Source organism: Cydia fagiglandana, chromosome 12 (genome assembly GCF_963556715.1).
Source record: "Cydia fagiglandana chromosome 12, ilCydFagi1.1, whole genome shotgun sequence".
NCBI lineage: Eukaryota > Metazoa > Arthropoda > Insecta > Lepidoptera > Tortricidae > Cydia > Cydia fagiglandana.
The window spans coordinates 15,069,977-15,092,606 of record NC_085943.1 but is presented as its reverse complement, the minus strand read 5'-3'; the positions used below and the strand labels follow the sequence as shown (position 1 = coordinate 15,092,606).

The 22,630-nt window shown below is 36.9% G+C and overlaps 2 protein-coding genes across 2 annotated transcripts; one reads left to right on the top strand and one right to left on the bottom strand.

The window, feature by feature from the left end:
* Nucleotides 1-4,903: 4,903 nt before the first annotated feature.
* On the top strand, nt 4,904-10,014 carry LOC134669656 (stress-induced-phosphoprotein 1-like). The gene is made up of 5 exons (XM_063527333.1): nt 4,904-5,344; nt 7,189-7,342; nt 8,136-8,236; nt 9,302-9,422; nt 9,843-10,014. The coding sequence occupies exons 1-5, from the start codon at nt 5,099-5,101 to the stop codon at nt 9,938-9,940; spliced, it is 720 nt and encodes a 239-aa protein (XP_063383403.1). The 5' UTR covers nt 4,904-5,098; the 3' UTR covers nt 9,941-10,014.
* Nucleotides 10,015-12,695: 2,681 nt separating this feature from the next.
* On the bottom strand, nt 12,696-22,477 carry LOC134669626 (integrator complex subunit 3 homolog). The gene is made up of 5 exons (XM_063527284.1): nt 22,270-22,477; nt 19,485-22,085; nt 18,564-18,689; nt 16,276-16,410; nt 12,696-15,779 (listed from the first exon to the last, which is right to left on the bottom strand). The coding sequence occupies exons 1-5, from the start codon at nt 22,342-22,344 to the stop codon at nt 15,714-15,716; spliced, it is 3,003 nt and encodes a 1,000-aa protein (XP_063383354.1). The 5' UTR covers nt 22,345-22,477; the 3' UTR covers nt 12,696-15,713.
* Between the last annotated feature and the right edge of the window lie 153 nt (nt 22,478-22,630).

The following is a 22,630-nucleotide window of genomic DNA, read 5'->3' as shown; positions in this document are numbered from 1 at the left end:
TAAAGCATTAATGATAGTCTCGTCATTCAGTAGTTGCTCAATATTCAGGGAAGTTTGGCTTACGCCTACATTATTATTTGGTTTGGTTATGGTTGGAAATACTTTTGGATTTGTAATAGGTACAGGGGCTGATGGTACAGTATTACTCACCACAGTGGCAAAACTACGGCTGAGGTTTTCATATTTAGCTTTCTTTTCTTCTATTTTCTTTTGTTTCACAGGGCAGTCTCTGGAGATCGCCAAGTGATTGCCTTTGCAATTAATGCAAGTGAGTTCATCTACATCACAATCTTTATATGAATGCTGTCCAGAACAAGCTGAACACATTTGTTCGCCTCGACAAACTCTTGCTGAGTGGTTGAATTTTAAGCATTTGTAGCATTGCAGCAGTGGTGGTATATACATGTGAATCGGGTATCTGTACATTTGCATGTATGCATATTGGGGTAATGTCGTAGCCGCAAAAGTAACGGCAATCGTACCTAAGGGGACCAATTTGCCGTCCACTTTTCTCATAAATCTCTTAACCGAGATCACCTCCGTATCACAGGTAATGTTTTTATATATCTCTTCATTAGTCATCTCCTTAGGCACGTAACGTATCACGCCTGTTGTCTCTGTAAGGTGTGCTGGTACAAAAGCTTTCAACTTATGTTTGCCCAAAAAATTGTCCATTTTGAGAAAGTTATTGGCCGGTGCAGGTTTCTTAAAAGTGACGCCTACTTTATGCGCGTTCACTCGATGCACGCCGACTATTCCTTTAACATTGTCCGTGAATAGTTTTGTCAGAGCAATGGGATTCCTATTGCCCAACTTGTCGTTTTCCTGCGATTCTACGTACACGACGCACTCAGCGCTGTGATTGTCTGGGAATTGTCGCTTGTAATTTGGCTTAACAAACATTTTATAATTTGCGGTAACGTCCGAAGCCGCCAACTTTCGTTTCTTTCTTTCTTTTGGTTCTTTATCACCGGGGGGCTGGCCCCCGCCGGTGTTTTCACCCATTTTTATTTACACAATGTTCTATGTACACAAATTTACTATTTACACCAAATTTAAGTTAATATATACAAAGAAATCAATTTTAGAAAATCTGGGAAAATTAAATCGCCCGCTTTTTTCGACTTCCCGCCCCCAAATTGGAAAATACAGTTGGTGTTACCATTTCTCAAACCGAATAAACCCCGTAATGATTCAAATTCTTATCGTCCAATTGCGTTATCTTCTGTTTTAATTAAGATTTTAGAACATTTAGTTAAAAATAGGTTGGAGTGGTTTATTGAGAGTAAGAAATTATTACCCGATATTCAATATGGTTTTCGCAAAAGCCGAAGCACTTTAGACTAGAGATGCACCGGATATCCGGTTACTATCCGGTATCCGGCCTATCCGGCCATTATTTTACTATCCGGCCGGATACCGGATAGTGACCTTCTATCCGGCCGGATACCGGATAGTAACATTGCTTGATTGCGGAGTAAATAAATTGGATTTAAGAAACAGATACGGTCATAATCGTACTTGTTAATTATTTTAAAACAATTTAATCATTCCACTGACTTGTATACACACTTCATTTCGAACCTAGAAATGAGTCCGCGAGAACGTTTACTAGAAAACAGGTCAAACCTGCAGAATGCGCACCTGAAAAATCGAAATGTAGGTATAGTTCCGCCTGCCGAATATCCGGCGGCCGGATACCGGATATTCGGCCAGCGTCCAGGCCGGCTATCCGGTATCCGGTATCCGGCCAAACAACTATCCGTTGCATCTCTACTTTAGACTGTGTGGGTTTGTTAGTTTCTGATATTCTTTCAGCCTTCTCGAAACGGGAATATGTAGTAGCTTGTTTTATAGATATCAATTCGGCCTATGATAATGTAAATATATCAATTCTTGTAAATAAGTTGTTCCTCTTGGGAGTTCCTGAACGCTTGTGTAATATTATTGCTGCTATGTTTTATGAACGGACGATTAGGTTAGATTTAGGTGATAAAGTATTTCACAGGACAGTTTGGAAAGGACTACCACAGGGTTCTGTTCTAAGCCCCTTGCTTTTTAATGTATATACTTACGACCTTAGTTCTAATTTGCCAGATTATATATCAATTTTACAATATGCCGATGACATAGTGCTCTATTCTAGAAATGGATCCGTACAAAAGGCCTGCGAACTTATAAATGCTAGTTTGAAGGAACTAAATGTATATTTAAATAATAATGGGTTAGACCTCTCAGTTCCGAAAACCGCAGCAATTATATTTTCTCCAAGGAAAAAAACGGTTGATGAAAGTTTATCATATGGTGGATCTACAATTTCCTTTCGTCAAGAAGTCAAGTATTTAGGAATGGTTTTGGACTACAATTTGTCAGCCAAGGGTCATTGTAATTATGTTAAAGGTAGATGTGAACGCTCATTAAACATATTGAGATGCTTGGCTGGTGTATGGTGGGGCAGCCATCCTTTCTACTTGAAGCTTATTTATAATGCAGTTATAAGAAGCGTTGTTGATTATGGTTCTTTTCTTTTAACACCAGGTACAGAAGATGCCTTTAAAGTATTCAATGTTATACAAAATAAGTCACTAAGGACTATCCTTGGTGCTATGCGAACCAGTCCGGCTAATGCCATGCAAGTGGAGTGCGTTGACCCTCCTGCACATTTGAGACGTCAATTTTTATCCGACAGATTCATTTTCAGGACTATGCAATTTTCGGTACATCCTCTTATCACAAAATTATCGACTCTTTATGATCATATGCAGTCGTCTCCATATTGGCGTAATAGAACTCCTCCTTGTATAATTAATAGCTACCTTAAATTTTTGTCTATATCTTCTCCCACTGTCAGACATATTAACCTTCCTATATACGAGAAAGATTTTGACTCTCTGATTATTTCTCCGCAAATTTTTCTAGACTCCAATATTTCTAAGGATATAATAAGTGCTCAACCTGTATTTAACAACTTAGTGGGAGAAAATTGGTCTGGTTGGCATCACATATACACAGATGCATCAAAACTTTCTACAAATAGTTGTGTAGGGGTTGGTGTATTTCATCACCAGTATAATGTTGTACAAAAAATTAAACTCCCTCCAGAATCTTCGGTATTTACTGGAGAACTATTTGGTATTTATAAAGCTGTTGAGTATGTTTGCATGTTCAATTTAAATAAATGTGTAATTTTTACCGACTCTAAAAGTTGTCTCCAAATTCTTTTAAAATCACCTTTCAAAATGACAAACAGTTACCCTTTGTTATATGAAATCCGAGACCTCTTGTTAAAATGCGAAAAGAAAGGGTTTACTATAAATTTTGTATGGGTGCCAAGTCATTGTGGTATTTCCGGAAATGAGAAAGCTGATCGTCTGGCCGTAGATGCTGTTGCTTCTGGTGATATATTTCCATATAAGAATTATTGCCATGATCTTCTGTTGCTCCCCAAAAGATATCTCAGGTTAGCCTGGGAGTTCTTTTGGTTTTGGAGCGGCTTAGAATCTGGAAGTTATTATCTTAAGATTCAAAACGACATCCCTATAAAGCCGTGGTTTTACAATAAAAACTTCAATAGACGCGAAATATCATGTTTAACACGCATGAGACTAGGCCATACAAGTGCTCCTTCTGATCTTGCTAGATTTAAATTTATTGATGATCCTAAATGTGACTGTGGTGCTGAGGTGGCTGATATTAACCATATATTCTTTTCTTGTCCCTTGTACGATCGTACTGTTTTCATGGAAACTTTACAATCTAAACATATTCCCTTTCCTACAGACATTCCTTCCTTGCTTATTAATCAAGATTTATATAACATCTTAGCATGATTCATCTCTCATAATAATATAAAAGTATAGTATTAAGCATATTTATAATTATCACATTGTATTCTTATACCTGACCTGACCACTTTTTCCAAATTCCGTTCCTTTATTCCTTTCCGCGTTTAATTTCCTACCCTTTTACTTGTCGTTGGCTACGGGCAACATCGCCCTCAAGCCCATATAAAGAAAAAAAAAAAAAGATTTGCTTGACCCAGTATATTATGATGATTATAATATTATTATCAACAATGGTGCCATAAAAATTTAACTAAGAAAATAAGGTTTAATACCTTATTTATGAGTTTTTTTGTACTAGACTAGATAGTTGAGAATTGAGAAAATTACCTACTTTATAAATAAATAAAAATTAACAGGTCTTTTATTCTAGTGTTTCACATAGGTAGACTTTTTTTGGTCTAACTCTACCACTCCAATCCAATCAAACTTTTGCAAACATGAGATAAGGCCGCTTGTCCGCCGCGGCTGTCCTGCTATGTGGCAGGCAACCAAGCTAAACTTCTGACGGTTGAAAGTCACGCTGACCTTCGCCGGGGCTCATGCCGCTCATGCAATTTGGTTGGCAACCACCTCTATTTTATTCGGTTTGAAAAAGTCCTGAACCTACAATGGTCGGAAGCCACGTTGCTGACCGCGTTCGCGTGGTAGTATAATAGCTAAGATATATAGATAACAATCCTTGTTTAATTTTAAGTATCCATGGGTCTACTTCTACTACGAAAATTAAAAACTCGTTATTCTATGTCTCCTTATAGGATATATATATCCTCTTAAGTCTGTCTCTCATCTCATCTCTATCGCTCGAATTCGAATATAAAAGAGTGATCGAAAGGCAAATAACGAAATTTTGAATTTCGCGGTGGGTCCTCTGGAATAAAAAAAAATAGTATCCTTCTTCTGTGAACAACATAAACAATAATTACTAATTATAGTCATGTAATTAAACTAGAATATAACTATTGTAGAATAATAACATACTAAAATCGTGTAGGAAATAAAGTAAATGTCATTGTCAAACTACATCATTCTCGTTTTGGAACGTACCCCAATCCAATACAGGTAAAAATGAAAAGGTCTTATCACGGTTATCATTGTATTCATTACAATATTTAATTAGATGATAGTTACGTTTTTCCTTCGTTTTTATTGAATTTTGTATTACAGGATTACGTTTCATTTTCTTAATATTACAGCGCGCAATTCGTGTCTTTAAGAGTATGCCAAGAGTTTGAATTTAGGCTAATTTGCAAGTGATGGAAGAATCAAAGAAAGGTGCTCAAAGCCCCAGTGTAGAGGATCTAAAAAACAAGGGAAATGAATGTGTGAAAGTTGGAAAATTTATTGAAGCGGTACTGCATTACACGCAGGCTATTAAAATGGATCCGAACAATTATGTCTTGTACAGTAACCGGTCATTCGCGTTCTTGAAACTGGACCAGCATTACTTATCCTCGCAAGATGCAAATGAGACGGTTAGGTTACAGCCTCAGTGGGCCAAGGTAAGTTTAATTAGACTATTACTGTGTAATAATTAATAATAACATATATAATTACTGTATAATAATTAAAGTTTTACAATAAAAAAAACAACATTATTATAACAATATCATGTTACATGAATTAAAATACTAAAGAAATAGGGGACTTTTTGGTTGTTTTTATTATAATTATTTTCAAGTAGGGAGAATGAAGGATATAATAGCTTATATGATACTATTTTAAAGATGATTAAAAGAATTAATAAAAAAGACTAATAGTTATGGTGGTGTTAAATAAGTAATGAATGAATAAATTGCTCTAAAATTACTTAAAATTATGGTATATGCAAGCTATGAAGTTTCAAGTATGCTTATAAAAGCAATGGATGCGTGGACACTTAACCTTTTGGCCGCCGGACCTAGTCCGCAAAGACGCTCACTCACACGCCAGAGCAAATTTTAAGTAAACAACTAATAAAAAGTTTAGGGATTGCAAATAGTGATATCGATATTTACAATATTTAATAAAAATCTTTTTAATTTAGCTTTGTTCTTATCCTGTTTTAATTTCATTCCAAATTGCCAAAATTAAACATATGTTTTACACCCGAAAATGTTTAAAATATAGGGATTTAACATAAAAAACAACCACTAAACAATGTAGATTCAAGACGTGATATCGCCGCACTAGGCTGTACGAGAAGTCTTTTATACAAGACAACGGCGCCCATGGACTGCCCGCAGTGCAGACCGACAAGGACTGTTTCCGCGCGGATCAATTAATAATAGTCTCTAGGTCAACGGCGTAAGCGCTTGTCGGTACGTAAACTTTATTGGCGTAACGTTAAAGCTGCGCATCATGTGTCGATAAAGTCAATATACCGGAACTGTTTTAGTGAAAATTACACGTGGGTTGAATTTTTTATGAGTGAAGATATTATTCCGGAATTAGAATCGATCATTATAATTTCAGTTTGGTTTACATTAATCTATAGGTAAACTCTTATCAAAAAAACGTTCAACGACTTGTTATAAAAAAATTACACATTAACTTCAATGTTATAACAATAAAAGTAAAGTCTGATAAACAGGTATGATCCTGTACCACACTTGTGCGAAGCGGTCGCTGCGGTGTATCCCTTCCCACTAAGCTATAAAATAACATCAATTATTTTTTTTATTTATCTCTTCTGCAATTAAATAGTCCACAATCTACAATGGCAAATTTACTTGTCTGACTCTACTTTATAGAGCTAAAGAAGCTACCTGAACTTTAAATATAGTTATGCCTATCTGACTCTCGTTCTACGTATTCTAGTAAGTAGTTACCTACTATTCGTTGAAAAAAATTGGCGATTAACAAGTGTTCAAATACTTAGATAAAAACATATTTCTGACTTTATATTTACTTTAAAAATTCCCATATCGAGTTAACATTCCCATCCCTAGCTGTCTTTTATACAAGACAACGGCGACGAGGAACATGAAAAATGTTGAAAATTGGAGCAATTTTTTTAAATGCCTTATTATAAAAGAAGGGATTTATATAGCGGCTTAAAAAGCAAATAAATGAAAAACAAAGACTTTAAATATGAACACGAGTGTAAATGAAATTGCAATTGTTATTATTTTCACATTAACTCAGTGGTTGAATTTGTGTCTTGTATACAAGACGACGGCGCCAGCGTATCGTTCTATCGTTGTCTTCTATACCGGACAACGGCGGTCAAAGGGTTAAAATTTATCCAAAATAAACCATTTTCATATTTATATTGGACGAGAAAATAGTCCATTGCAGCCAGTTTGAAGGAAGTAATAGCCTATAAAATTTTAATTCTCATGTGAATATTTTCTCAACAATATAGGGATATTTCCGTCGAGCTGAAGTGGAAGCAGCCAGTGAGTTGTATGATGAGGCCCTCATGTCATACACCAGGGCTCTGCAGTTGGACCCACACAACACCAAGTTGATGGAATCCATTAAGAACATAAGTGAAACACAGAAAAAGAAATATAGAGGTTGGTAGACAAGATTGTCACTATGGTCAATGTATTGAAGACCATCAACAAGCTCTGTTGTCGTTTCCAGCTTACCCATATTGAGCTTATAGATATACAGTGTGGAAAGATAAGTCGAGCCCTGGGGGGAACCTACCTTAAATCCTTAAGCTGGCTCATTTTACTTAAAGGAGACATTCCTTTATTTTTAAAAAGAAACATAACTGCATTAAGATAAGATAAGATTTCTTTATTGTCAAAGCTGTGTTGGTACATAGGTCTTATAAATATTACAGAGAAGATATTATTATTATTTTTTAGATTAAAAGTTTTTTTCTTTTTTTCTTCAATTTGGCTTGTCTAAAAAAATCTTGAGTACTAAATATTAGGTTTTATGGATATTTTGTACGACAAACGAGTGCAAGACCTAATGTTTCTTGGAGAAATGTTATCATTAACATTAACTGTATCAACTAGTGGAATAAAATTGCGAGATTTTATTTTTTGTAATTTTTTGTCAGTTTGAGTCCCGGGCGAGGCAAGCGAGTTTTAGAAAATCTTTTAATGCAGTTATGTTTCTTTTTAAAAATAAAGGAATGTCTCCTTTAAGTAAAATGAGCCAGCTTAAGGATTTAAGGTAGTTTTTCTCCAGGGCCCGACTTATCTTTCCACACTGTATATCACTGCTTTGGCAATGGCCAATGTTCTTTAATACAACACTTTTACAAAAAGCAGCAGAAGTATATTAGTCGACTATGAATTTAGAACCAGGTTCTTTGAATGCCATACTCATAATATTTTTATTCTTTTACAGATAGTCAAAATATCATGTGGATTTGCTCATGTGTTGGCCTTATATTTGGTATTGTTATTGTTATACTTGACTACAGTTTAACCAAGACCCCAACTTTATCTGTAAGTAGTAATTTCATTCGTATTTATGATATTCAACTATGGATAGGATAATGATTAATTTATAGAGGCATAAAATGAAAATTCAACCCGAACAAACACCCGAAGTGTAGAAAAAGGCTAAAGAGAGAGAGAGAGAGAGAGAAAGAGAAAATGAAAATTATAACCTTTGGGTCCAATGTCCATCATTATCATCCTGTCATTATAGTTGAGCTCCTAATTCTCTGTATCATAATAGTAAAATTACAAGATTTTACACCATCATTATATTTCTTAGTTGGATCACCGTGGACTACCACCTTCTAAAAAACAAATAATGTCGTTTTTAGATCATATTTATGCACAGTTATTTCACTTTAGGCCTGCAGCCTGCATTTGTAGGGCGTCCGCTAGCTGGCGCGGATGCACGGAGCGGGCGCACGCACGCGTGTGCCATTGCAGGTAAAATCCATCGCATGCGTCCGCACCAGTTATAGTATGAATAATCTCAGGTGGATTTTTCGAGTTCGGGTGCTAATCCGTTAAACAAAAGCCTTTGTTTCTTTTAAGAGCGGTCTACAGCTCGTGCCAAAGCAACCATGTCGTTTAAAAAGCAACTATCGTGATAGTATTAAGGTTCAAATTCATATGAAAGCTTGTTCAGAGAACAATTAGGGTGGTCTTGTTTTTTGAGATAACAAAAACGTGTTATCTCCGAATGGGCTGATTCAAGAATTTGAACCATATAATTAGGATGGTAAATTTGCTTTTTAAATGGGTTTGTTCCCGTTACTTAAGTCGGGGCTATTAGCAGTAAGCATTGTAACCACTGCATAAAGGAAACAATATCTTTTGTTTAACAGATTAGGGTCCGAGCCCGAAAAATTCACCTGAGATTATTCATACTATAGCGTTGCTCGTACTATTTTTCGTAAACCCGCTCCGCGCAACCGTGCCAGCTAGCGGACGCCCTTATTGGGTCAATAATTAGGTGATATAGACATCTACAATAAAGTCAATAAAGTATAAAAGCGACCATCACCGGCATCACCTCATAAAGTAACTAATACAATATTATTATTTCCACAGAATCCATTTAGCATGGTAGCGTTTTCAATGGCCCTGTCTGGGATTGGGTGGATGGCGGGCAAAGCTGCGACCATGATGGGAAGCAGTCCTGGTAAATCACTCCAACCGCCAGAGGACTTAGGTAAATGAGCTTTTATAAAAGTTTCTCCGTTTTAGGGTACCCAAAGGGTAAAAAAGTAAAAACGGGACCCTATTACTAAACTAAGACTCCGCTGTCCATCTGTCTGTCACCAGGCTGTGTCTCATGAATCATGATAGCTAGGCAGTTGAAATTTTCACAGATGATGTATTTCTGATCTTCTATCTCTTCACTATAACAACTAATACTAAAAACAGAATATGATAAATATTTATCCTCGCAATTCTCATGGCTCTGTCATTTTGAAAATCTTTAAACATTTACTGACAAAAAATCTATATAGGTACAACGCGCATTGTAAACCTTATAGAAATGCACTAAGGTTGATATTACACTGCAATCGAACGCCTCCGTTGACGTCTTTGGCGGAAATAAAGGAATAATTTTGTTTTTTGTTTTCAGGTGTTAATGACGATTCGAAAGAGAAAGAAACTCCGACGGAAAAGAAGAAATACAGCAAGGCTCAGGCAAGACACAGATACAAGCAGGGCAAGCTTTAGTCCAGGGTTAAGTTTCGTTTCAATTGTTTTGGATTGTCCTTATAGATAGGCTGTTAATAGACCCAATTCGACCATATATGTAATTTCTCTGCATACCATTCCCAACTAAGCACACAAGCTGAAATTAAGCACCGGACTCTATTATGGTAAATTGATCACCTACTATACTGCAAAACGTAATTCAAGACCAAAAAAAGTAAGACAATGTTGCCACTGCATTAATTTATTTGTAAAATAGTAAATTCCTTTTGATAAATAATCACGCTAAGATAATTTATCTCAGGCTTTAGAACAGCGGTCGGCAACCTTTTAGCAGCCAAGGGCCACAGCAGTTAACGAAGTGTACGCGGTAGGGAGGCTCGCGGGCCATGAGAGGTTCGCGGGCCGCAGCGTATTGTCATAGACAATATCTGAATTTATTCTGTGAGATACCGATCCTTAATTTCGGCCCATGTATTTAGAATGCGCCTTACACTCAAACAAGACTTATGTAATAAGTATATAAAACTGGAGTTGCACGTTGCACATGAACCAAAATTTTAAGGCAATTTATTTACCCATGCCATATAAATAATATAACTCTTGCCTGTATGAGTGATTCTTACACACTTATTTGGCTTCACTGCGTAGGTATATTTGATTACCTCGAAACGGGTTTCCTTGTTAGGGCAGTGGCAATCGCCCAATACCAATATGTCATAGATTTTTATATAAAAAAAAAATATTTTAACGGTTTGGGGTAACAAAATACATGACTGTATTATAGAAAGTAAAAAATTTGTGAATTAGTTTTAGATTTACTTTATTTTATCCAAGTTTCATCTGAAATTTCAGATCACATTTTCTGTTGATGGGTGATACATAAAGTGAATGGTTCCAAACTTGAGACTTACAATATTACGAAAGTATTTTCATAGACTTACAATTCATGTCAAGGAATATTCATATCAGACACTAAATTGGATTAATTTCACGAGTTAGTTACTCCCGACACCCAATTGAACTATTTGTTGTCCCATTTTAGTATTTAAAACACCCAAGTCTGTTCCAATTATGTATCCATACCAATGATCTTTTTGGTTTATTATGAGTTTTTTCTTCCATTTATAGAAATATTTTGCCATAGAACTACATAATTCAAATAATAGTCACACCTGAATGAAGATGTTGGAGTCCATTTTTGGACCATAGTTGGGAATTTCTGGACTATAGTTGGATGGTTTTTCGGTGCCTAAAACTAGGACCATAGGCAAAGGAATACTTAACCCTTTTCAAGGCCGCACCAATCTATAAGGATTTCCCAAAAAATCCAAATATATTTCAAATTAATCCAGCTTTGATAATTAATTTTAAAACAAGTCACATTTCCCAATAGTCAAATCTAACTTGAACCTTAATTCGGATTGCTAAGGTTGAAATTCTATTGGCGCGTATGTGGTCGATAAATTGTACTATGCCTGGAAAAGGGTTAAATTAGTAAAGTATAGTTCGTTTTTTTAGCATTAGAAATAAGGTAAACAATCTTGATGTGTCTTTTAATTGAAAAACACATTTTAAAAATAAGTTACGGCAAATATGTAACAATTATGAATCTAATACGATCATTTATATTCTTCTGCTTTCATAATAGTTACTGATTATTAAAAAGCGTTTTTCAATTAAAAGACATGTCAAGATCGCTTACCTTCTTTCAAGTTCTTTCTAATGCTAAAAAAAACGAACTATAGAAGTGCAAAATATTGTAGCCGTATGTCAGAATCAGAAGTATTGATGTCGGTCCCTTATATTAGTTACAGATGTACCTAGTGAATAATCCTTCGCGCGCACCCGAGCTGCATATATTGTTAGTACGGTACTACTTACAGGGGCTAGTGTGTCTTATTTGAAATGTTTGTAATAATTGGGTAGTTGCGTCAATGTCTGTGACAACCCTAAAGTGTTCTAATAATCTAAGCCATACAATTTTGCGGCCACAACATTTTGCACTACTGTATGCGTCTTCGCATTCTTTTGTCTAATAATATTCCTAAAATATTAAATGCCTGAAGAGGCAAAAAGTGACACTTCAGAAATAGTACATTATTGTCGAGGCTCGGAAGTAGCTACTTGCAGGCTGAGGATTCGTTTTAAACGGACGACCTTGGGAGTCCGTTTAATTGAATCCGAAGCCAGCAAGTAGCCTTCTAGCCGAGTCATATATAGTGCTTTTCTCAAAAATGGTGCAAGAAATATAAATATCATAGAAATATTTTACAAAAGCAACGTTCTTACATATATATTTTGACAGAAAAAAAGCCTTTCCGCCTTTTTATTTTTTTTAATAAACAAATAGAAGTGTATTTTTCTGCCAAAAATACGCCAACCTATTTGAGACATCTAAATAGTCGTGGTACTATTCATCTGTTTGGCTGTTTAATGGGCCTGTGCCTTCATTTGATATGGTAATTTCAACTTTTAAAAAGTTTGGAACTCGACAAATAATGGAATTTGTATGCAACATTGCAGTCCCAAAATCGAGACTGCAATGTTTTTAACTTTTTAATTTTTGTCTGTCCATAAACTACGCGCTTCGCGACCAATTTTTTAGACGGCAAAGTCGACTTTGCTGTCCATTTTTGAGAAAAAAAACTTTATGGGCTGGGTGCAACTGGGACTGTTTTGTTTTATATTAAAAAAATGTTTCCAATAAATGTAAATATATGTATCTATTTGGAATATGAACATTTTATGTATGAAAGAAAACAAAATTAACATATTAAGGGGAAATACTTTATTGATCCTAGTGTAAAATGTAATTCGAAAATTGCGATAATACAATATATCCTTTGAATAAAATTCTTGGTCTCATACCCTTTACACTTAAAATAAGTCCAACACTATACGGGAATAGAAAATCTGTACAACAATATTTAACTTTACACATAATGACTACTCGGATGTGCTAGAATTTACAATACAAATGTTTTTATGCTTTTGTGTTTACATTCAGCCTAAATGCCTGTTCAGTGTTCACACCGGCTGCGGCTGCGTGCGTAGAACGTGTGCGTGCGCAAAAATGTTGGAGCCCTGCACGCACATGTCACGCAAGCGGTGTGCCGTCTCTTATACGTATCTGTATACTACTATATATATTATATAGATCCGCACCCGGTGTTTTCGGGCCTTTAGTTCAATATTAAATAGGTACAGTCGGCCCAAAAGACGTTGAGGATATTCGTAACCTTTCATTAAGAAACCTGCTTCAAAGAACGTTATTAAGTGTCTTTGAATTCGAATCACCTCACTCTGTTAAACTATATTTTTGTTGGCCGCCTGTACCCACATTAATCAGCACTTATTGAGGTTATTAAACTTTTGACCACAAGTTTTTCAAGTCGAAGTTCTTTACATACCTACTTTTCATAATTTCTGAAAAACACTTCAGCGTTTTTTGCACAAAATAAATAATAGTACTAGGTACAGAAGGTTCACTCTCTAACAAAACGCGTCTATTACTGCAGATATGACCGCAAGGTGGCGCAAGCAGGCGTCCGCTTCGTAGCGGTACTCGGAACTACTATGGCTAGACACCAAAATTTGTGTGGGCAGCATGTACTTGTACAGACGCGATGAAATCACGGAGTGAGCCACGCCTCGTTTGAGATAGGTATTCTCAGCTCTTTTTATCAGGATTTAAATAAAAATAATTCTCGCCGCTAAGGATTCCACAACCAGATCGTCGGCTCACCTTTAGTGGGGTCTAAAACGTTTATAAGTATTTAAGTAAGTTATTTCAAAGTTATGACGATATGATACACCCAATAAGATAGTTTCCTAAAGTCAAATTAAGTAAAAGACGAGGCAAAAGTTCAAGCTGATGTTTTTATTAATTTATTATATCTATATCTAACTTCATGTTTTTTTAATACATAGGGAATAATTTAAAAAGATCTCAATATTGAACTAGCGGCGAACTGTGAACACAAAAGCAGCGAAATAGTGCCACTAAGCATTAACCTGTACGTGCAACCGAAAACGGAAAGTGAACCTTGCTGCATGAACGCAAGGTCTACAATTGAATGGTTTTCGAATGAACGTATATAATTATGCTAGACGGCACAAATTTATTGTGGAACGAAGTTGTTCACGGCAAAAGCAGGATACCTATCGCGAACACCGAAGTTCCCAAATTGCGGGTATATTTCTCTTTTACTCCAATTAAGGCGTAATTAGAGTGACAGAGAAAGATTGCGAACTTCGGTGTTCGCGGTAGGCCCTCAGTGATTAGTCTTCTCAAAAGCGTGCTCCACTTCATATTGCCTCTTCAACTCATGGCTCAGGTACTCAAAAATGCGTTGTCTTGACTCACGTTTAAACTTATTTCTCAAACATGCTTCGGAGTTTTGTCATTACATAGGTAGAGGTACAATAACATAGAGATGACACGGGGGAGGGGCCAAACGACCGAACGAGATGCACCTATGGAAATTTCAGTAGGAGTAGCAGAGAAAGCGGTATTATTGGTTTTCCTTGTCACAGTCTCACTTTTTGTTTGTTCCCCACCAAACATTTAGTATGGTTTATGGCGGGCAACAAATAACCCGACCGAATTACGTAGATTGTTTTTGGTATGTTGTCAGGAATGTTAAAACGTGTTTATAATATTGTCGCTTTGCGTATGTTTTGTCCCTCACGGAGGCACGCGTATAGCTCGTCTATGTAATTCTAGGTCTATGTGTCATTAGGTTTATAATATGTGCGGCTGGAAAATACGGTGTGTTGCGAGTAGGTCGGCATAGTGATGCGTAACAGTACCTACTGTTCACGATGGCTCTGAACTTGTGGTAGGTAGTAATTAATGAGTTTAAGCTGTCACTTTGTTCTGTTTTTGCCTTTTGAGGGAACCGTAAACAGGTATCAGAAAACTTGGAAATCGTGTTAATGTTTTTGAAAATTTGTACTTTCACTTCTTTTTCAATGAGATTCAATTAGTGCAGGGGACTGCGAAACGGCACGGGCGTCGCCACAAATATACCCCCTAATAATAACTGTACAATACACGTGGGGTCATTTTTGAGCTCTGCCAGACTACTATGAGCCTTTTTTTATATTTTGGCATTTTATATAGGTATTGTGACCGTTTTTTGCCACTTTTGTGTTATTTCTAGTCAGGATCGCGAGCCCTTTTCATCCTTATAGGAGAAAAAAAGTGTCCTAAAATTACCATAAATTTTTCAAACTTTCCTTTTTGTTACCGCCATACAAAGTGTATGGGGAAATGGTAACACAATAGGAAAAAAACTCTGGGACATTTTTTTATCCCATTAGGATCGAAAGAGCTCGTGATTCTGAGTAGAAATAATACAAAAAAGTGGCAAAAAATGTCACAATAAATAAAAATGGCAAGAAATAAAAGAAACGCTCCTATAGTCTAGTCTTAATTATCATTGTAGTATCTCGGATATAGAAACCGATTTATCATAATGCTAGTTATTATGGCGGGGGAACCTGCATTTTTAAAGGAGAAATACACTTTTGGCAAATGTTTGAAAACTAAAACCGGCCTAACAACAGCATTAAGAACTCCAACAACCATGAGTATATTAAGTGTGGATTTAATGTACAATTACTTAAGGCAAAACTAATAAAAAACTAAAGGTAACAATTCTTAGAACTGTACCCGGATGATAACATAAGGTAACGAACGTAATCATGTATATTTATTACACATAATATTTATTGTATTGTTGAGTTGCACTTTGGTGTTTTAAGTTACCATTTTACGCCAGATATGTCAATCGCTGTCGGAGATAGCCTTCTTCCGTCGTTTCGCCTGTTTGGGCTTCACTATCTCTTCTTCCTGTAACATAAAAAATTTACAGTGAACCAACCCACCTCGAAATTGCAAGTGACATTTTTACAAAATATTGTAAATTATATTCGTGTCTCAGGGTTATTCCCAACTGTTACTACTTACTACCAATAAATTGACACCATAGAATAATATAAAATATAAGTAAAGAAAAAGTGGTAACTCCATACATATTTTTTTTTACTAAAACGAGTTATTACGTAGTCGACATCTAACATCAAGTAGTGGATATATCACTGATAGGTACTGATAGTCTATCAGTACTCCTACTCAACAAGATGTCCACAAGTGTAGCTACTGACGAAAAATGTACTAAACAATTTTTCAATTAATATTATAAGCAGTTGAAAATAGACTTCGAGTCAATCCGGTTATAATATTAGCTGAAAACTGTTGAGCATTAGAGTTTTCGTTCATCGCGGCATCTATTGTCAACTAGCAGGACTGATAAATACCGCTTTTAGAAAAAAAAAAATGTTATTACCTCACTATCATCATTGGAAGAATGCAAGCTAGTGCTTAGTGCTAGTGGCAGTGAATTGGAGACTAGCTTCCTAGCGCGTCTGGAGATTGGCAACTCGTCTTCCCAAGCCAGTAGAAATAAATCACTGTACTGTCTCTGGAATTGGAAAATAAACACATTAGCATCGTAATGTCATGTCATGTCACATAACATACTTAGTCAAATGCAACGAACTAGAATAACTATTAGGTCAAGCAATAAGAAGTTATAGAGGGAAATGCTAGGAACACAATTTTTGACTACGTAACTTTGTTTGGACTAGTTAGGAGGTGAACATATCAAAAGTCCCCGGCCGTAGCCCTGGGGGCCGATTTTTGAATTTCGACCACTCGATTTCGTGTATTTCGGTAAATAATATCTCCACTACTAGGCTTTTAAATTCTACTAATAGAATTGAAATCGAGTGGTCAATACCAATAGATTCCAAATTTCGATGTCTCGCATTTCAAAAATTGGCATTTCGCCGATTTCCACCGATTTTCGAGTGACGAAATCGAGCGATCGAATTTCAAAAATCGGCACCCTGGTGCTGGGGGGTAGAGGGGGGTAAGAAGGTCTCATTTTTCGGTTTTTCACTTATATCTTGGAAACTTTGCGTCTTAGCGACATGACTACTAAGACAAACCAAAAGCTGATAAAATTTGTTACAAGTTTTATTCAGTCAAGTTTTTCGATATCTTGAATAGTTTTTGAGATATCCGCTCTTGAAAGTTTATTTAGGGCTTTCAATTTTATCTTGATATCTACATTAGTGACGCTGCTAGACCGTGTTTGGTATCATTTTCGTATAAATCGGGGGTGCTTAATTCAGTTTTGGTATCACATTGACACCATTCCTAATAAAAAACATATAAACTTTAAACAAATAGCTTTTTTTTTTAATTCCTCTTCACGCTTAAACCGCTCAACCGATTTAATTGAAATTTGGTATACAGATATTTCGAGTCCCAAGACAGGACATAAGATACTTTTTATCTCAATAATCATCCTTTAAAGTTGTGAAATGGAGTATGGGGGAATTCAACTTCGTCGACGAAACTGAATTCCTGAGGTTATTACTGCTCAAGGTAAGGTTTTAAGTCATGTTTGGTATCATTTTCATCTAAATCACTGATGTATTCCATCCTAAATTTCATCTAAACCGGTTCAGCGGTTATTGACTCCCCATACAAACTTTCACCCCACTTTTCACACTCTCAAAAGAGGCTTTTGGTTATTAAAACTATCCTATGTTCTGTGTCGAGACTGAAACTATTTCTGTACCAAATTTCAACGAAATTGGTTCAGCAGTTTAAGCGTGAAGAGGGATTTAAAAAAATATATTTTTTTAAATTTTGGTTTTACTTCGGAATAGTGTCAATGTGATACCATAAATGAATTCAGCACCCCCGATTTATACGAAAATGATACCAAACATGGCCTAACAGCTTCACTGACGTAGATATCAAGATAAAATTGACCGTAGTTCTGTAGAAAGCGACCAACTTATTATTTTTGTCAAAGTGACTTACACCCTAACTCATTAGCATTGGTCGCTTTCTGCAATGATAGAAAAATTGAGTTGGTCGTTTTCTGCATAACTATGGTCAAATTAAAATCCCTAAATAAACTTTCAAGAGCGGGTATCTCAAAAACTATTCATGATATCGAAAAACTTGACTGGATAAAACTTGTAACTAATTTTATCAGCTTTCGGTTTGTCTTAGTAGTTATGTCGCTAAGATGCAAAGTTTCCAAGATATCAATGAAAAACCGAAAAATTCGACCTTCTTACCCCCCTCTACCCCCCAGCAGCGGGGCTACAGCCGGGGACTTTTGATATGTTCACCTCCTAACTAGTCCAAACAAAGTTACGGAGTCAAAAATTGTGTTCCTAGCATTTCCCTCTACAACGTTTTTTGAGCATTCATTTCCTGACCTATATCATATTAAGATTGCGTCGACCATTCCGTGGCGCCCTCGTGCCCCTCATTAGGGGAATTGTGTTTTCTAATAAACCAATTAATTTATAAGTACATAGATCAGTATATTAATATTGTTGTTCTACTCGTTCCTCAACTTTTGGTCTTTGTTACATAGTTTAGTTTCATAGTACGAAGTACCATTTCGTAAGTTATGGCCCGGCCGTAAGGTTCTGCCGTTTTTTGACGGAAACCGTGACTACGGCCGAAACTGGCCTGGAAGCTTCGGTTAGAAACGAATTTTCTTATGCTTCTTATACAGTAAATTAACTTTAGATATAAACTTACCCTTATACTATCACTACTATTCGACTGAGCTAACTGCAGTGATTTCTGCATACATTCCATATTAAAAATTGACATATCATCTTGTTCAACGCAGTTCACTCTCATCTGCTCAAGATGTCCAAGCACCTGAAATTAGAAATTATTACTTCGTTATTTCAAATAAATTTCTTACGATTAGTCCATTTAGCCGACTTACGCCGAAAGAGGATGTTTTCGAGTGTGTGTATAGGTATTTAATTCTTTGGAACGGCCAACATAGTTTTAGTATAGGTAACAAAAATATATGAGGAGTTTTCAAATTAGCTAATCAACTTTGTAATCGAGGGATATGTATGTATACAGTTACCATTACCACACAGGAGTGTTATGCCATTTAGGGTTCTTGCTTAATTGGAAATTCTATAGCGTAAGTATTGAACAACCAATTTAGCTAGGACTTCAAATGGCGCAACAATCGCAGAGCGTGATGGTCTAAGCTAAGTTCATTACGAGTAAGTGTGGCTATATTGACCTTATGTAACCTATATTTGTGGTAGTGAATTTCAGATATTTTAGTAATTTAACCAGAGTTTTACAGCTGTTGTAGATGGCGCTGTACGGTTTAGTATTTGGTAACCCTGGTTGTTAAAAATGTACTATCCATTGACCTTACCATCGCGTCGGCTTAAGTCGCAAACCTCGTAACTCCATTTCAAGGAAATTAGTAATTGCTACCTTGGACAACAATACTTAAAGTCGTAAACCTCATAATTCCCCCGGTGGAGTTCCGAGGTTTGCGACTTAGGCCGACGCATCGTCTACTTCAGCTGTCAAACTCTGGGGCGAGAAATAACTCAGATTACCACTCTTCTGCAATCATTATTGATTGTATCTTTGTCAGTATAGGCTGTAATTATAATGATACAAAATTTAACTACTAACCAGTTCAGCAGAAGGAGGGGCATTCGGCGGAATGCTGTGTTTCCCAGGTCGTTTTCTCTTGTTGGGGCTTGTTCCTGGATATCGCGTGCTCAACAACACCGCTACCAAATCCCCAACCTTATCCTCATAATCTTGACACCAATACAACAGTGTTGACACAACAAACGTGTCTTCCTGTTGCACCGCCCTACAGAATAGTTGTCTCAGCACATCTGCGCTCGGCTTTCCTTGCTTTAACATTAGTAAAACGGATGTCAATGCTTCCGCATGATCCTTATAAGACAACTTCGGAATTATTGGCAAAACATCTTCAAGGGAGATGTCGTGAGCAGTCAAAAGTTGCCACAGACAATACTGTTCAAATGTCTCCCACCCCAAACTTGTAGATAGCATCATCGTGATGTCATCTGACTTAAACATCATCAAATTGTTCTGCAATGTTAGACATACGAGGCGCTGTAATTGCCCAGCGTCTAAAGTGGAAACTATCACATGCAATAACTTAATGTGGTTTTGAGCCTGATCTTTAAATTCTCTGTACACGTCCGGTATCAACCACACTAGAGCGTTAGCGTCGCATTCTTGACATTTCTCAAAATCATCCGCCAAACTATCGCCAATCTTAAGCTCCAAGTAACTACAATAATCTCGGTAAATTTCTGACTTGAATTTCACGTTTCTCCTTTTCCCGAGGTCTTGTTCGGCGCGCCGGTCGCGCTCGAAGCATACCTTTAAGTAAAATAAAAGACTGTATCCAACTCCGTGAAATGCGTTCTGAGCGCGAATCTCTTTGATTGTCTCAAGTATTAGTTTGCGTTTAGTCTCGCCTCCCTCACTGCCTTTGGAAAGGAAGTTGAACATGGCGAAAATAGGCGTGTTAACTTGTATCTCTAGTTCAGCTGGAGTAGGGTCTGCGCTGATTTTCAACGGTGGCGCCTCCTGGCTCGCAGCTGTGAATAGATCAGCTAGAGCTGTAGCTGTTGGCATTGATGTGCTGCAAGCGTTGAGCAGAGCGGTCGCGGCGGCGGCGGAGCGGTCGTCCAGAAGAGTCTCCGCTAAAGGCCGCAGCGTCAAAGGCAAAGCAGCGGCTAATTCAGGTCTTTCGCGCGCACGTACTTCAGACAAAGGTAAGTCGTCATCATCGGTATCTTCAGCTATAATTGGTAATGGGTCTTCTTCATCATCTGAGAATGCGGGCTCATCCGGACCTCTAGGCATCTCCTCGTTACTCTCCGCCAGCACCCCGGAGGCACCTTCTCCATTACCATTGCTGCAGAACTCTTTAAATGTCTCTCTCACTGTTGTTCGCAATTCTCTATCCAACTTAGGAGAATCAAACAATGGTTGAAGATTAGGCAGCACTCTCTTTTCTATGATCTGCTGAAGGGAACTATATATTCCTTGCTTAACTTTGTCAGCAAAAGGCGGATAGAAGTTAGGGATTATTCGACATAAAAAGTCTAATAAAGTGGCAGTGACGGCTGGGTGTGATCTCATAGAGTGGTGCATTACTAATATTGCAGGTTCTATGTTCATGATATTGTCCTTTTCTGGATCATAAAATAACCAATCATAGAATAGAGCTAATTTGGCATTGGAAGCAGCAACATTAGAGGTGCAGGTTGTTAATAGCCATCCAATTACAGCCCATCTTGGAATGATGTCTGAGCAAAGAAGTTCATTTGTTGGATGTATCACACCAACAATGAATCGTATCATGTCACTCCGTAATGATTGTGATTCTGGCGTAGCTAGGTACTGTCTTTGAAACCACTCCTGATACCTCTTATGATGACCAAATCTTACTTGAGATGTAAGGAATACTAATTTCCTTTCCATGTCCGGTGTTAACCTGGACTGTAGATACCTTCTGGAGGTCCTTGTTTGTAGAATTTGTAAGACATGAGTAAAAGTGGGACACAGAGATTTTGGATTTGTTAGTATGTCCTGCCATAGTTGGTTAAATTCTGGAATGCGAGCCACATTCTGCAGCAATCGGATCATATCTCGCCCCAACGTCAAAACATCAGCAAATCTTTCTCTTATTAGAGAAATTACAAAGTTGACTTCTTTCTGCCTCAAGACCATGAGTTGTGGAATATTGTGGTCCTCTATTAATCGTAAATATGTGTACACCACCATACAAATAAGTACAGGAAATTTGTCTAGCCATGCTCTATTCTCAATGTAAATATCCAATAGAGATTCTACTAAGAATATGTTCTTTGGGGTAATATCACCCCCTGATGCATATCGCATTAAGTTCCAGCAAACGCTGTCTATTCCAGTAACGGAATTCCGTATCATTTCTTTCACCAACCATAGTAATTGATTTCGAGTAGTATCTTGAAACTTTAAATACCTTTCCAGAATCAAATTAGATAGATTATTGAGCACACACGTGAGTCCGTCGCGGGTCACTAGCGTTAGATCGCGGTAGCACTTCGTAGCGTTGTGGGGCTCCGTCAATATGGACATCAGCATCCCAAGGGACACTTCTTCATGATTTTTGCAAACCGCATTGTTGAGTGCATCGTGCGTTTCCTTTTCACTGCAGTCCGCTACGAGTGATTGGAAGAAGTTGTAGGCTCTCTCGTATCTCTGAAAAATACGGATTTCGTGATGAATAACTAAGAATATAAGGAAAACATTAACTCACGCAACTAAATTAAGTTTTCGCGCCTCGAAAACCACTAGCGCCACTATCGTCGATAAGGGAAATTACTGCTGTACATGGCCGACTAAATGATTCTTTGTTGGAAAACTGCAAAATCCTAGACAGTACCTCTTCAATTTCATCCTTGTTTTCTATAGCGGTGCACATAAAAAGTTTAGGTGAAGTAGATTTAGCCTGCTCCATAATTTGTATTTTTTTATAACTACTTATTTAGTTAAAAATCTAGCACAGGATGTCTCCTGCATGGCTGTCGTAGGCGAAAAATATTTATGAAGTACAAGCAATACAATCACAGCCATGAATGTGTGCGTGCATATGTCACAAAACCTGAACATGTTAAAAAGTACCGTCAGAGTGCGCCATCGCTTCTTTTGACCGAAATAACGTTCCATTCTACGCATAAAATCAATAACCACGCTTTAACCTGGACATAAAATGCTAAAATTTATGCGTCATTATGAATATCTTA